This window comes from Alosa pseudoharengus, unplaced genomic scaffold, assembly GCF_046254945.1.
Source record: "Alosa pseudoharengus isolate Yale_2024_CS ecotype anadromous, Long Island Sound unplaced genomic scaffold, YU_APseudo_1.1 YU_APseudo_1.1_scf_4, whole genome shotgun sequence".
NCBI lineage: Eukaryota > Metazoa > Chordata > Actinopteri > Clupeiformes > Clupeidae > Alosa > Alosa pseudoharengus.
Window position 1 is genome coordinate 24464044 of NW_027468774.1, and position 17494 is coordinate 24481537.

Here is a 17494-nt window from a genome sequence, read left to right on the forward strand (position 1 = left end):
TTTCATAATTACCAGATACCAGAAATAACATGGAATGGGACAATGAAATATTTATCATACAAATACATTCGCATTAATCTTAGTACTCTATATTAAATTCTAGTTTTATAAAGTAATTTGGGTATTCAGCAGATGAATAGTTTCACCAACAGCTATTTTTGGTAATGAAAATGGTTTTACATGTTTTTCTGGAGGACCAACTCTGTGTAGTATCACCATGTTTTCTCACATAATGTATCATAATGTATCACTTCACATCATAATGTATCACTTTAGTCATCCAGACTGAAACTAAAGTGACAAACACACATCACAGGATATTCAATCAGGGTAGATATAGCTGTTTTTCTTATTTATAATTACAGTAATATATGAGAACTGTCTGTTGCTGATTAATTATGAACTATTTATTTGTTGTTTTACTTGGGGCAATGGTGATGTGATAATTAGAAATTTTATTTTAATTTCAGCATCTGAAGCAGACATCTATCCATTTAAATTGCTTAAAGATCAGCCTTAAATGACTCTCGTTATATGATTACTGTTCAGATACTGAGAGGACAGAAATGAAATTCACTGTCATGGTTGACTGCGTGTGAGGATTCGTAAAGAGGGTTTCAGTATTTGCATTGTCAGAAATAGAGAGCCGAGGGCAGCAGGTGTATCCTGTGTGACCTGGGTAGAGTGTGAGAGGTGCTGGAACAGCCTGACTGGTGCTGGTGGGAGTTGGACACACTTCACACTCTGAAATATACAAGAGGTAAAGCTGTGTTGATAACTCACTTCATTCTCTAAATGTGTCCTTATCTTTCTCTCCTTTGGTCAGAAATGGAATAAAATCATGAAAATGTTCATACAAATCTGAGATTTCTTTTACTCCATAGTAATAATGTTTTATAGAACGTGCTGAAGATTTCAGAAGTCTTTGTGTAAAATGATAAATCACTTCCCCTTTGAGTCCCCCTTGAGACTATCAAGGCGACCAAAAGACAACTACAGAGGATGATCTTTGACCAGAGCATGACTCTTTACTGCCACCATGTGTTTTTACTCAGAAATGCAGTTTTCACAACGCAACACATGCAATTACTGTAAGAGCTACAGTTTTTCTCAGTCACTTTTGGTGCATTTCTCGAATTATAATGAACATTTGAACATTTCTCAAAACAATTAGTGCAAACCGCACCACATAGTGGATAACCTGCAAAAGGACATTTCTTGCTCATAATGCTTAGTTGTTGCCTCAAAAGCAAATATTTATGCCAATAAAACAGTCAGTGCAATCAGAATGGCAAGTCATGATGCCATTGTTGTCAAGATAGTCAAACCGATTTATCCTGTTGTCAAATGTTCTAATGAATAATGCGCAAGGCAGCACTATTTTTTATTTCAAAACTACAATGATACACATTATTGTGTTTGGAGGGGGTGGATTGCAAAACAGAGGATATGTTTCAATGTTTTAACTGTTGACAGACATTGTGACTGTATAAAGAAAACCAAGGCTTTTACAGCATTGTTCAAATCCTGAATTTCCCCTTGGGGATCAATAAAGTATCTATCTATCTATCTATCTATCTATCTATCTATCTATCTATCTATCTATCTATCTAAATGACCAATATACCATAAAACATTCCTTGGTCAGAGCTGTGCACCACTGTACATCTTTCTATACATCCTGATGTTCCCTTCTGTCAGGTCACATATATGTATTTGCTAAACAGACTATGACAACTAGTTATGACAGTTAGTTCAACACATTTGCTTGTAATGACACAAGGAATGAAGTAATGCCAATTTGTTTCATGGGGTAGGACTATTCAGCAGGGAACCAGTATAGTCCATCTTTCTCTCCTTTGTTCAGAAATTGAAGGAAACTGTTTTTTCATACAATTCTGAGATTGCCTTCACTTCATAATAATAATGTCTGTAATATATTAGGTGTTCCTCTTTTTACCTTTGAGACTTCCAAGGCAACCAAAAGGCAACTACAGGGAATGATCTTATATCAGAGCATGGCTCTTTACTGCCACCATGTGTTTTTACTCAGAAATGCACAGCACAAAATAACCAATTATGACTTACATTTAATTCCGAAATTAGGTCAAAACCTTTTGTTAAAATAGATAGATAGATAGATAGATAGATAGATAGATATATACTTTATTGATCCCCAAAGGGGAAATTCAAGTAGCATACAGACATCAGACACAACATGCACTTACAGCAGAAAAAGTAATACAATAAAAAACTCCACTGTACATTGACAGAGACAGTAGAAGATAAACATGATACTAAAATACTAAATACTAAATATACTATATAAACTAAATCAAATATCAACATAGTGTGCAAGCATGACAGGGCAGGGACTGAGCCTGTAAATCAGTGTGCATTGTAAGGTGTTCTATGAGAGTGAGTGTCATGGTGATGGTGCAAATAAGTAAGTCCAACAGTGCGGGGAAGGGGGGGGGGTACAGCTGAGGATGATCGCTTCCTTGTTGTCCCTGTCAAGGGTGCCATGGTCGTGGACCCCTCACCAGACACAAGCAAGATGCAATATACAGTTGAAAGGGTGGGGATAGTGCAATATCAGTATAGACTGAGGTTGAAGATTAAAAATAAATATAGCGAAAGGCAGTTTAGTGCAATGATCATGTATAAATAATACTATTGTAACTGGGCACAAATGACTTCCTCAGTCTGTCAGTTGTGCATGGCATAATATGATTATAACATCTGAAAATCAGTTAGTCTGCTAGAATTTAGTAACTGTAATATCAGTACAATAATCAGTACTGATTTTTGCAGGATCAATTTAGTGTTTATTGTGTAACTAATCTCCCATGCACTCTACATTGTTATACTTTTATAACTAACTGGCCTCTTGTACATGTCCTACCCTCTCTCCACACACTATATGGATATAAAAGTATAGGGACTAATGCCATTGCACCCACAGGAACTTAATTGACATCCCATTCTCAATCCATTAATAAAGACTAACAAAATTATCCTTTTGTGATGAGTGGAAAATATATTTATTTAAGGTGGACGAAAGAAAGTTCAAGGTGAATTCACTGTTATGCAGCAGTATTGCCACATGGTGGCAATAGAGTGCACCCGAGGCCTTTGGAGGTCTGAATGTAACAATGATGAATGTACTGTATGAATGATGAAATGTATGATAAATAAACGATTTATTAAAAAAACATGGCAGGAAAAAATCCTTTCTTTTCATGTAATTTCATTTGCAAAAGGCTGTAATCATATTCTGTGGTCAGATGGAATGAAAATTAGATTTTTGGCGAAAACACTCATGATGAGTTTGGTGTAGGCCTATGCTACATACAAGAATGACTATCTAGAAAGTAACCCCATTCCTGCTGATCAGTCTGGTGGAGGGACTGTGATGTTGCGAGGCTGTTTTTATTCTACAGGTCCTGAAAACACCATTAGGGTCCATATTATCATGAACTCCATGAAATTCCTGTCCATTTCAAACCTAAATCTGTCTGTCTTTGACACTAAACGTGGGTCATGATTAGATCATCCAGCAGGTCACTGAACCTAAACACATGTACAGCTGAACACTAAAGTGGCTTACTGAACACAACATCAAGCTTCTGCCATGGTGATCTATCTCAGTCCCCTAATCTGAAATCCATAGAAAACCAGTGGGGTGAGATAATGCACGACAAGATTTAGGTATATGAACAATCTGGAGAGATTCTGCAAACAAAGCAATGATCTCCTTTCTTTATAATCTCCAACTTTATGCATTTCTGTTTCATTTGCAAATGTAGACTGTACAACAGCCTATGTGAAATAAAGGGGTGCTAATATTTGTGGCATTTCTGTTTTTGTTAAAAAAATATATTTCTTCATAATACATTCTTTTTTCTCAAAATAAATCCACATTTCTTTAATGGTGGATCTATCCTCATTGATTACATTCCTAGATTAAGATAAACTGATAAATTAATTATCGTTACTTTTTACATTAATACACAGGATTAGATGTTAAAATCCCTTGTGCCAAAATCCAAGGTAAAAACACATTCAGAAGCCCCTGCTCAAGTTTAACTTTAAAAAGCACACTACCCACAAATCCGCCAACAAATGGTCACAAGCACAATGCAAATGGCCTATCCAACAGCAGTAGCCTATATAGTATGCGGCATGTCATTGGGGTTATCAAGTGGGCACCCTCATTCACCGATGTTTCGTTAAGTTAGGCCCACGACACCTCATGAAGGCTTAACAGTGAAACCAGCGTCCTGGAGACACTCCCCTCCATGCTACCACCATATTACCACATTGAAATATCCAATACTCAAAATACTCTTAACCAGCCCAGGCATGGTCTAAGTTGGCTAGGTCGGTCCGTCCCGTTGATGTGGACTGAACCATAAACCATAAAGAACCTTAGCCAAGTACCATCACCCTAGGCACAGCCCATCACAAACACAAAACAAATTAGCCAGTTAGCTTAGCCCATTATCTTAGGCCCCATCCCAAACACAAAACAAATTAGCCAGCAGTTAGCAGTTAGCTTACGCCCCATGCTGCCGCATATTACCACAACAGGCATCCAAATACCCTTAACCAACCTAGGCATGGTTTAAGTTGGCTAGGTCGGTCCGTCCCGTTGATGTGGACTGAACCATAAACCATAAAGAACCTTAGCCAAGTACCATCAACCTAGGCACAGTCCATCACAAACACAAAACAAATGAGCCAGTTAGCTTACCTTAGCTTGCGCCCCAGGAAGGGTAACTTCTCCTTACCCACCACCAAAACAAATGAGCCAGTTAGCTTACCTTAGCTTGCGCCCCAGGAAGGGTAACTTCTCCTTACCCACGACCAAAACAAATGAGCCAGTTAGCTTACCTTAGCTTGCGCCCCAGGAAGGGTAACTTCTCCTTACCCACAACCATTCGCTTGCCCGTTCTGCTGCTAAGGACATGTTACTAACCACCTGCCTTAGACTTCGACCACAAATGCCCAATTCAGACAGCAAGCCAATAGCAGATCTGGCCACAAACCCACGTGCACCGATTTCAATAGGCCTTAATCGTGCACTCCAACCTCGCTTAGCTGCCTCCTCTGCTATTTCAGTATATTTAGCTCTCTTCAGCTCATTGGCCACTTCCACTCTGTCTTCCCAAGGAACAGTGAGTTCAATGAAGTAAACTATCTTCTCTGAATCCGACCATAGAATTACGTCAGGACGTAGCTTAGTACTCACTATATGTGGAGGTACCGCCATCTGCTGGCCAAGATCAACCTTCATTTCCCAGCCCGCCCCATTTTTATTTATTTATTTTTTTTTTTCTTCAACTGGCCGGTTTTACACCTGGCCTTCGCGGAACAAGGTTTATCCCCCTGACGTACAAAGTTAATTTGCCTTACCCCTTTACTAGCTGCTAATGAATTGACTTCTCTTCTTTTATCCTCTATTGCCGCTGCCACACATTTCAATACCTGGTTATGACGCCACGTATACCGCCCCTGGGTGAGACTTACCTTGCATCCTGATAGGATATGGTGGAGACTGCCCACACACGAGCAAAGTATGCATTTATCATCCTCACCAAACCATTGACTTAAATTCTTGGGAGATGGGAGCACATCATATGTAGCACCTAACATAAATCTGATCTTACTAGCTTCCATGCCCCATAGATCTTTCCATTTAATCTGTCTTTTTTCCACCCCTTCCCAGTTCACCCACTGCCCTTGTTTTGCCTGCGACACTGCCTTAGTACATCTTACAGCCTCCTCCTGTCTATGCATTTCCTCCACTACCATTTTCCTCTTTTCTCCTGCAGAAGCCTTACTCCACAAGGGTTTACTTGCACCCACCCCTAGACCCCCCCGCCCGTGCTGCACATGGCCCATTATATCTCTATGCTTCAATGCTGATTGAGCTTGCTTAACTGCCTGCTCTGGGTTCCACTTCCTCCCTGCATTAACTGAGGGTGCAACTTTCCTCACCACTGGGTCCTTGGACTGAGTAAGAGTCAATTCCAATCTAGCCTTAGCACACTTAAATTCCTCTGTCAGACTAGATATTGGCAACTCTACAATACCCTTCCCATACAAGGCTACACTGTTTAAGCAGCGTGGGACTCCGAGCCATTTTCTGACAAAGGAGTTGATCATTTTTTCCAACCTCTCTACCTTTGACAGAGGAACTTCATAAACTGTCAATGGCCACATTAGCCGAGGCAACAAACCAAACTGCAAACACCACAGCTTGAGCTTACCTGGCAGCCCCGACTTGTCAATTTTTGCAATACCTTGCCTAGTGACCTGTCTCAAGTCTTCAACCTGTGATTTATCACTAAGGCTTGCATCATACCACCTTCCCAGGCTCTTCACTGGTTTCTCCAGAACTGTGGGAATCACCTCCTTATTTATAGCAAACTTCTTATCTGTTACCTTCCCTTTAATAATTGAGAGACTCCTAGACTTACTTGGTTTCACCTTCATTCTGGCCCATTGCAGATTACTATTTAACTTACCCAGCAACCTGTTGGTGCATGGAACGGTTGTCGTCAAGGTTGTCATGTCGTCCATGAAAGCCCGAATCGGGGGAGGCGTAGCCCTCCCTGCAACTTCTCCCCGCCCACTACCCATTTTGAGGCCCTAATAATGACCTCCATTGCCATTGTAAAAGCAAGTGGGGAGATGGTACATCCAGCCATGATTCCTATCTCAAGTTGTTGCCAACCTGTGGTGTAATCAGCTGTAGTAAAACGTTTAAAAAAGTTTATACCTATTTTTACCCAACTTTACCAGGGGTGGCAATAAAAGTCTGGGGAGGGTGCTGTATATTAGAATATCTTGGCTATACTCTACGTAATGACTGAGTGCACGGCTTCTTTTGAGTTGAATTAAGATAAAATCAAGATAAATTAACATGGACATCAAATTTATATAACTGACCAACTTAATTTATTATAAATGCCATTTCCTACCTCCTTCCTGTCCAACATAAGACATTAAGATGAGATAACATAAGATAAGACTTTATTTAATCCCGCACCAGAGAAATGTTCTTGTTATAACAGCTAGGGAAGATGGACCCAGAAATAAAAAACAGAAATATTAAAGAATATAAAAACTAAAAAATAAATAATTTTATTTTTTAAAGAACAGAATACTGCACACAGAAATAATAACAGTGCAGTGTTTGATGACAGTGGTGTTATAGAGCCTAATGGCAGACAGAATGAAAGACCAGAATAACGTTCCTTCTTACAAGATGGGTGCAGCAGTCGGTTGCTAAAAGAGCTGCTTAGAGCTCCCACTGTCCCATGCAGGGGGTGAGAGGGATTGGCCATGATGGATGCAAGTTCGTCCAACATCCTCCTCTCACCCACCACCTCAGGTGTCCAGAGAGCAGCTAATGACAGAGCTAGCGCTCCTAACCAGCTTATTAGCCTCTTTCTGTTCCTCTCATAGATCCTACTTATCCAACAGACCTCTGCGTTAAAAATTGCAAATGCTACAACTGTGTCATAAAAAGTGCTTAACAGTGATCTGCACACCCAGGTATTTCTAGACTCATACCACCTCAATCTCTGCTCCCTGAAAGCTCAGTGGTGCAAATGATTGTGCCTTGCTGCGACAGTCAGTCACCATCTCGTTAGTCTTACTGGCATTGATCCGAAGATAGTTTCCTCCACACCACTTTACAAAGATGGCGATGACCTCCCTAAAGTATATTCGCTTACAGAGTCCCCAGTGTTCTCCAGGTGAGAGAGGGAACGGTGGAGCTGGAACACCTGGTCGGTACGCAAACTGGAGTGGGTCCATCTCACTGCTTACCAGGCATCGAAGGTGGTTTAGAACGATCCACTCCATGCTCTTCATCAGATGGAATATCATGGCTACCGGTCTGAAATGGTTAGGCTCCCAAGGCTGTGCAGTCACAACAGGAACAACACAGGAGGTCTTCCACAGGGTTGGGACTTTCTCCAGCCTGAGGCTAACGATGAAGATGTGTTGTAGAAAGACCCCGCAGAGTTGATCTGCACATTCCGTGAGCAGCCTGGAACTGATACCGTCAGGGCCCGTAGCCTTTCCTGCTTTTCTCTTCCTTAGCACATCTCTCACCTGTTCTGCTGTTGTAGAGAGGCTGGGGGGGGGAGTAGTTTGACGGGGGTGCAACTGGTGACAGTGGGGCACCAGGGCAGAGAATGGGAGGGGGGTGATGGAGTAGCACCGACTGGTCTGGTCTCTAGTGGGCTGGTTTTGGGGCGGTAAGACAGGCAACATCAAATCGGTTGAAAAACAGTTTCAATTTATTCGCCCATTCCCTATCTCCATGTTCAGGGCATCTTCCCCTGTCTTTACCATGGCCTGATATGGTTTTCAACCCCCTCCAGACGCTCCTCCAGTTTCCCCCTGTAGGTGTCCTTTCTCTTCCTCATCTCCCTCTCCCTCTGCACTCTCCTCAGCTCCTCTTTGTCCCCAGATCTAAAAACCGTCTTCTTCTCCTTCAGAAGGGCCTTCAGCTCAGGGGTCACCCAGGGTTTGTTGTTGGGGAAAACACCTCACCCTCTTGACAGGTACTGTGATATTCACACAGAAGTTGATGTAGTCTTTCATGCAAGTTGTCAGACTATCCACATCTTCTCAGTCTGTTGTATCAACACAGTCTCTGAGCGCCATGCTGGTCTCAGCAGACAATTTCCTTACATACCTCTTGGCTGGCGGTTGTTTGTTCACTAAAGGTACGTAGCCAGGAAGCAGATGGACTAGGCTGTGATCAGAACGGCCCAGTTGGGGGAGAGGTAATGATCTATATGCATCTTTTATGTTTACATAAAATAAGTCTAAAGTTCTATTTTCTCTAGTGTGGCAGTTTACATACTGTGTGAATGTCAGGTGTGGTAGACAGGAAGGCATGGTCAATGTCCCCAGAGATAAGATAATTTTTACTGGCCCCAAAAAGTCACTTTTACATAAAAATATATTTTTCATTATTACATTGTAATAAAGCCCCTCGTTCTGAGCTTCAACTAGTTAGCATGGTAGGTGAGCTGAAATTACTTGTGTCGGTGATGGGCAGAAAAACTAACATTGGCATAAACGGGCCAGTGACCGGCCTACCAACATGCCCAACATGCTCTTTTACTTGTCTAGGGCCATATTGAACCCTGCCTGCAGGTGTAGTAACTGTGAGTGGCGTGCCCCTAGATCAATCGTGTGTGAAAAAGAGAAACCACCAGATTTTCATGGGACTCTAAATAGAAATGAAGAAACAACAGGTACTTCCCCATAATGAGTAGGGCTGATGAGAGATGTGAGGAAAAGACATCTCAAATGCAGTTTGGTTAAAAAAAAAAGGTCAAATAATCATTAATAGATTTTGTCTATGAAATGCACATAATTTCAGTGGAAAGTAGGAAGTAAGAAGCAGGAAGACCAGAAGAAGTCAAAGACCAAACAAACTTAATAATACGCTCTTTATTAAAATGAAATAATGCAGCATTCAAAAGAACATTCAATCTGTAAAATTTAAGTAAAAATCAGCCATTTTCCCATTGGCCTCAGTTGCTGCAGTCTGACTGCTTGATGCTCTTGGAGGCTGTGGAGCTGGCACTGGCCACCTGGCAGGACACGTCTTTGTCGCTGGTCCAGTCGGCCGTCTGGATGGTCAGGAGGCTGCTGAGCCGGAACTTCTTGTTGGGCTGCTGCTGAGGGGAGCCGGTGCTGATGCCGCTGCTGACCGGGTTCCCACTGACCGCCCAGCTGACCTCAGCAAAGCCCGTGGGCAGGTCCTCTGCCACACACACCACAGAGACTCTGTCGGCCTGCAGCTCCGCGCTGGACGGAGGAAAGAGGGTCAGAGACGCAGCGGGCAGCGCCGAGTCTGAAACACACACAGCACAAGACACACAACAGAGTTCAGCAGCAGTGGACACATAACAACATGTCGCACACACACAGACAACTAGTATAGCTGAGAGAAGTAGTAACAAAATATCCCTCTAACACACAAAGATTACCTGTAATGAATCTGTAATGTTTATCTGTAATGTGCTCAAGAGCCAGCTTAACTTTAGAGAATAAGTTAAGGTGAGGGAAGTAGTAGCAGGAGAAACACTTATATTTATGCATACATGTTGCAATATCACCTTTTTACTATAAATCTTAAAGCAACACAAATAAGATGTTTGCCACTATCAACATTAGTATTTAATGACAACAAGCTTGTTACACAATTTTGTATCTTATATCGGTTGATTTATGTTGACATATGCCATATGATAGATTATAATTCTATACATCATCAACTAAGGATCAAATACGCCATTGCCATTGTAAAAGTATGTAATTTAATACTTGGTATAAGTATAAGTATAAGTATATATACTCTTTTGATCCCGTGAGGGAAATTTGGTCTCTGCATTTATCCCAATCCGTGAATTAGTGAAACACTCAGCACACAGTGAACACACAATGAGGTGAAGCACACACTAATTGCGACACAGTGAGCTGCCTGCATCAACAGCGGCGCTCGGGGAGCAGTGAGGGGCTAGGTGCCTTGCTCAAGGGCACTTCAGCCGTTCCTACTGGTCGGGGTTCGAACCGACAACCCTCTATGGCTACCCCACAGATATGAATTTCAGGAAAATAAATTTGATCGATCCTAAATTAAATTATCATCAATGATTAATTAAATTCAGAAGCACCCCAATGTATTATATATATATATAAAGTCAATTAGAAAATAAATATTAATGATTCCTTGTGGATTTTTGTAAATTTGAGCGTTTTTCACTATATGCAATTAATAACAATATTTATGGTAAATAACAGTTGTGGTTGTCAATGCTGACTTAAGTATTTAATGAAATGGGCTAAAATAATTTATTAAAGTTTCTTCCAAGACTTTCACAAAAGAAAAGCATCCTTAAATCCATCCATAAATTCCACACATTTTAAACGTAGGCTACAGATTGAAAGCTAATGATCAAAAATACAACCTTTACAATCCACAAATAAATTTGAAAAGGAAAGTTGACTTACCAGTTACAATGAGCTTGGTGCCTTGTCCGAATACCACAGTGATTCATCTCATATCTTCCGTCGTACAAAAACCTCCCAAGTTTCAGAACTGAGAGGTGGAACTGAAACAGCACCTCTCCTCAGACCTTCACTTTCTCCACTTCCTCAAGATCACAACAGTCCCTCCAGGGTTTGGATTAAAATCCCACATCACAGATTACAGAGGTTCCACAAATAGTCACAGTACACACAACTTCAGAGATTAAATCCTTTGTTTTCTTTATATCCAACCTTTCGACATCCAAGGACACGATATCTTGGTAATTGCCATAAGCAGAACTGATGTCACTGGGTGGGTTTTTGTCATGGTGGAAACCACTGTGATACCCACTCACTAGCAGTGCTGTCCCATGTAGCACAGTAATATGTGGCTGAGTCTTCCACAACTACATTGCTGATGAGTAACTGATAGTCTATGCTTGATGAGGCTTTAGATGTGACATGGTCAGATGAGAAACCAGTTCCATAAGCATCTGGAGAACTATGAGAGTGATAGAACCTTAACACAAACTGTGGAGCATCAAGAGGAATCTGTTTATACCAAGAAACATAGTAGCCCTCATCTTTGGCAATGTTACAGTTCAAGGTTGTTCTCTCACTCTTTTTCACAGACAGTGATAATGGTGTCTGGGTTACCACTTTCTGACAGCTGATATCTGTGGAGAAGAATGTCAAATTAATGTGAATATTTTGTTGTTGGTGTTGGTCTGTCTACATAATATATTGTCATTGATATTTCATCATGTATAAATAATATGAACTTACATGCCAGAGCCGTGATGAGAGTGCAGAGTGTCCCCAGCATGTTGTCAGTGTGTGGAGTGAACGGCTCCTACTGTCCAGCAGAGAGATGAGCAGAGGTGGAGTGTGAGGAGAGGAGACACTGCAGGACCCTCCTATAAGGACACAAGCAGCTGGGGAGGGGAGGGATGATGGGGCATCAGCCAATCACTAGTTGTGTCTTATGGCTATTAATCCATGATACTGTGCCAACCTACTGTAAATCACAATTGAACTTAAAAATGTAGGAAACTGAACCTACATGTGCAATGAGAGGATCATTGGCAGAGTCCTGAAAAACAGAGCTGTTCTTTGAGTTCTTTTTTTTTTGTCAGTAAGGAACTGCAGACTCTGCAGTTTAGACATAGTTTTATACAGTATGTTTGAGTCTTTGCAACTTATTTTATATATTTAATATTTTAATGTCCCTTCCCCTTCCTATACTGTGTAGTATAACTTCATTTTTGGTCATGTGATCTCAGCTTCCTTGTAAATGAGCGCTTCCCTCTCCAAGAATAAAATACCAATAAATTTATACCACTACAAGACTACTTCATTTCAGCTCCACAGCTAAAGGATTACAGTTACACAGGTAAAGAGACAAAAAAAGAAAGTTAAAGTTCTTCTTCCATGGCAGCATGGTGAGGAAAAAAGGTAAAGTCATCAATCTCTACATTTTATTAGGTTGTTATGGGTGAATGAAAAATGTCGATTTCTTTTAGATTCATCATAGAAACTAGATGTACCGCATAGCGGTACAAAATATGACCGCCGCTCAGTCCTGTACATCCATTCTGCGAAAATAAATCATATTAATGAATTTGTCTCCATCTTCTACTCCATCCCCCACTCTTGAAACTTTTGTGTATACTTGTTTGGAATGTGTGTGTGCACACATTCCGCACACAAAGTAGCCTACTGGCGCTGCAAAGGTGAATAGATTTGTTTCTGGGCCAAGAAATTTGCAGCATTGTTATAAAACCTTTAAAATCTCTAAACAATCACAAGTAGGGCAGTTCATCACAGTCCATCCATTGCAACTAGACTGATGAAAGGTACACCTGTAGGCTACATTGTATTTGGGAAAAGCAGAAGGTAGCAGCATAATGTATTTATTTATTTATTATTAAACAAAACAATCCCTGTCAGTTCCATGCAGTTTCAACAGCTATCAAGAAGAGAGGTCATGTCACAGATTTTTGTGAATGTTTCTTCTTCTACATATGCATAAGTTTAGTCATCTAGTTCATATGATATTCAGCTTTATTGTCAATGCACAAATGAAATACTAGTAGTCTAAAACAAAATGCCGTTTTACCCAGTGGTGCAAATAATTGACATGTCCAAAAGGGCCTTCATGAAATGCGTTTCGAGACTGTTCATACACATTTTAACGGGCAAAGTTGAAGAGGTACTGTCCGTTATTGTTTGTGCAAATAATATGCTGATTCATGTTCCCTTGCATTTTGCAACTATGAGGTCCATGGTTAGTCTGGCTTTCGCCAGACCAAGCTCAATCTTTTGACGCAATCTTTTGATTTTCACCCAGCCTAGTCCATGGTAGGCGCCCGATAGAAATATTGTTTAATTTTGCGATTGAGATATCCACGCACTGGCGCCCCCCCATCCCCCCCCCCCCCCCCCCCCCCTGCGACGTGTTCGCCCCCCGGTTTCAGAGCTATTGTAAATGCAAAAATGCATAGAGGGAGTTATGACAAAACCGTGACTGTTAACAAACTATAAGCTATATAAGGTAGGCCCTATGCTAGGCCTATTACACAACACAAATTGTCACTAGGCTATGCTGGCGACCCAAATAAAATCTCCTTTGGAACCAATGGCTTACACCTTACAGTCAGAGGCGCACCTTGTCAACAGGCAAACCAAGCAACTGCTTGGAGCCCCGAGCCGCTAGGGGGCCCCCAACCTGGTCTCAGTGTGTTTGCCGGTGGGTCAAGCGAGAATTTCGTCCATAGAGATTGAATGATGTATTTTGCGTGCTCCTGCCCTGTTGTACAAACAGTACGTGCATATGTAGGCCCTATGCTAAGGCCTTATGAACAGCGGATCTGTGTTCAAAAAAGTTCAAAGAATCCACACATATTTAGGCAACTGTGGTAAACGTCAATCGAGGGTGCAGTGATGACGGATCAACATCGGATTTTGGCATTTAGCCTACTCAATGAAGTTATAGTAGGCTAATGTTAATTGGCAGAAAGATTGAACATGGTTTGCTACATCTATATGACAGTAAACTTCAGCTAGCTAGCGGTAGTTACAACTAGTTAAGCAAGGAGATGGTTAACGTTATGTTTGTATTAGGGCTGTCAGCCATAACATGTTAATCGCGATGCAGTAAGGACCAAGCATACGCGTTAATTTGTTAGAACGAGACTACGCACTTGCCTGTACGATCAAGTATGAAAATAAAAGAAATTCATGAAATTAAATCAAATTGCATCATATTTACAGTCTATACTTCTCTGCGTTCACCTGCTCACCCATTACTCTCGTTTGAATTACTCGCAAACCCGTGATCGCATAGATATGGCAAGCATATCAGATGAAAGAGGAGACACAGGGCTACCCATTGGTACCATGAATATCGATCCTTTTGGCTCATAAAAACAGACAAAGTAACTGCAAAATAATAACGCCATGTACACAAACCAACGCTGCACACCCATTACTCTCGTTTGAATTACTCGCGGACCCGTGATCGGATAGATATGCCACGCACGTCAGATGAAAGAGGAGACACAGAGCTATCATTTGATATCAAGTCAACATCCTTCTGGGTTATACAACAGACGAAGTGACAGCAAAATAATAACTTCATATAGCTGGACTTACCCCACGTTTACGGATTTTTGTCTGTTTTTGTGGCAAAGCATGTTTATAATCCAACGCTATCGTGTGTTTCTCTATGGCAAAGCATCTTCATAATCTGGTTTTGAAATCCTAGCAAATTCCTGCATGGCATCCAATTCAAGGCTACAATTGCATCCTAATTTGTTCAACAAAGAAACCCCTTTTTTGCCTCTTTGTTCATGGCAATGCAGTAAAAAGATGTAGAGAATCATTATGAGTGCATACACCATGCACTCAAAATGATATTTTGTCAAAAAATAAGAATAACGCTTTTTGTATTTTTTTTATTATTTAACATAATAACCTAATGGTGATATAACATAATAGTGATAAAACTTGTCGGTAGGGCCCCCTTGGAATTTTTGCTTGGGGCCCCCACAGACTCTAGAATCGCCTCTGTCAGTTACTTTACTTTGAGCCATGCTCTTCCTTACTTGAATCACCTTTGAAAAAAGAGGATTGAAGTAGCCTATATGGGTGTTTGGGAATGAACGTTGACTCAGATGCTTTTTGAGACCAATAAAATGTCAGAAATGTCCCAGCCCAGTGTTTAGGAGGCATCATAGACAGGTTATCTTTCAGGTAGCCTATATATTTTCGATTAAAAAAACCATCACGTAGCGAACGTATTGTGGCTAACTCACTTAGCTCCTGTTAGTAGCCTAGGCTATGGTCATAAGCAAATGAGATGACAGTCGAAAGATACAATTACTGCTGTTATCAATTTGCTTGGTAGCCTATAAACGCATTTATGGTTTATCCATCACTCAACCATGCTAATGGTAACATTATTTTACCTACATTCTGCTATTGATAGGATTAACGTAGCCTACCTGTAGTAAAAAACAAGCATGTCCGATAAACATTATCAGATTTATTTCGGCTTCAAGAGGAAATGGGAATTACATGTCATGCAGAAATCATCCTACCCTTAGACGTTCTCTGTGGTAAACCACTGTAGCCTACCAGAGCCTACTGTCTTGTCCTTGTAGTAAGCATAGTGTCTTTCCAACCCACTTTAGATTAACTTCCAACAAAATTACGTCTCACTGCAACGATGCGCCATCTAGTGGACAAACGACTACGTGACGCCAATACTGGAAATGCAGCCAAATTATTATTATGATGAATATTTGGGTTTCCTTTAATCCTACAGAATTTGTAATTATGTATCGGCCGTTCTAATTGCCGATACTGATGGCCTGTGTGTGTGTGTGCGTGTGTATATGTGTGCACCACCATCTACAGGCCAATGAGTGTACAGTCACTAAATGTACACATAACTTAATTTTTTAGACCCCCCCATGGATGAAATTCTACGAAACTTGGCATACCCCCAGATAATGTCAGGTTAATCATACCCATAAAATTTGGTGCAGTTCTGAACGTCTCAACTGAAGAGAAGGGCGATTAATTAAAGCAGAATGATTGCATTTTCATTTTTTACCGGGGGGGGGGGGGGGGGTGCAAATCACAAATGAGTGATTATGGGCTAGGTTGATGTGGGCCCTTGAGACCAACATACCATAAAAATGTCTTCATCCTCGGTGCCACGGTTCAGGTAGTTATGTAGGAAAAACTGCATTTTTTGGGTTTCGGGGGGCCCAGCGCGGAGGGGGAGTGGCCCCCGGGGACCAAACGAAATTTTTCCGTAAAAGTCTAGTGGGGCTACATACCCACCAAATTTCATGTGCCCCGGTGTTTCGGTGCCCCAGGTATCGTTGACCAAAATTTCAGGAAGTAGATGACGAAAAAAAAAAAAAAAAAAACTTTAACAATCCTTATATGACCACTAGCGGCGGTCATAATTATCTTTGATGCTCTTTTATAAACCAATATATAGTTACCAACTCTCATGCATTCGATTGGCGTGAGAGTGGAGCCGATCAAATGAATGAATCTCACGGTCAATGCGTGAGAGTTGGCAGCTACTGTGTGCATTCAGAGCAACTGCACATTGGTGCTCCAGTGGCAGCATGGTGAGGAAAACAAAGGTGAAGTCATGCATCTGTGTATTTTATTGGTCATTTTATTAGGTCATTATGGGTGAATGAAAAGGCAAAGAGAACTTATCTTTGATGCTCTTTTATAAACCATTCAGAGCAACTGCACATTGGTGCTCCAGTGCTGCTGAATAAAAGCAGAAGTGAGTGTGAGCAGTGAGGAGGTTTTTGTCATGGGCTGAATCACTGTGATACGTACTCACTAACAGAGCTGTCCCATGTCTTACAGTTATACACAGCAGAGTCTCCCACCTCTACAGTGTTAATGATCAAACTGTAGTCAGTCTGAGAGGAATGTTTTGAATCAAATTTAGGTGCTGAGAAGCCAGATCCATATTCTACAGAACTGTAACTGTGATGAAACCTCAACATGTACTGTGGAGTTTCTCCTGGAATCTGTTTATACCACCGAGCAGCACTGTTCGTCACAGTTCCCAGGTTGCAGTGCAGCGTGGCCGTCTCTCCTTTCCTCACAGTGAGACCAGGAGGCTTCTGGGTCACTACAGTGACGCCACTCACACCTGAAAAGAACAACAGCACACATGTAACAGCCATATGCACCCTCTCCCATACAGCAGACACACACTAAAGCCTGCAGTGGGTCTTACATGCCAGAGCCGTGATGAGAGTGCAGAGTGTCCCCAGCATGTTGTCAGTGTGTGGAGTGAACGGCTCCTACTGTCCAGCAGAGAGATGAGCAGAGGTGGAGTGTGAGGAGAGGAGACACTGCAGGACCCTCCTATAAGGAC

The 17494-nt window shown here is 41.4% G+C and overlaps 1 protein-coding gene across 1 annotated transcript; it reads right to left on the minus strand.

Moving 5' to 3' along the window:
* Positions 1-9471: 9471 nt before the first annotated feature.
* LOC143102088 (immunoglobulin lambda-1 light chain-like) lies at positions 9472-17494 on the minus strand. The gene is made up of 4 exons (XM_076265473.1): positions 17354-17494; positions 16937-17266; positions 11053-11082; positions 9472-9892 (listed from the first exon to the last, which is right to left on the minus strand). The coding sequence occupies exons 1-4, from the start codon at positions 17391-17393 to the stop codon at positions 9570-9572; spliced, it is 723 nt and encodes a 240-aa protein (XP_076121588.1). The 5' UTR covers positions 17394-17494; the 3' UTR covers positions 9472-9569.

Coding starts and splice junctions, on each gene's coding strand:
- LOC143102088 (XM_076265473.1), bottom strand. CDS start 17,393: ATGCTGGGGACACTCTGCACTCTCATCACGGCTCTGGCAT. Junction 17,267..17,353: donor TCTCATCACGGCTCTGGCAT/GTAAGACCCACT, acceptor TGTTCTTTTCAG/GTGTGAGTGGCGTCACTGTA. Junction 11,083..16,936: donor CTCTGTTAGTGAGTACGTAT/CACAGTGATTCA, acceptor TCACTGTGGTAT/TCGGACAAGGCACCAAGCTC.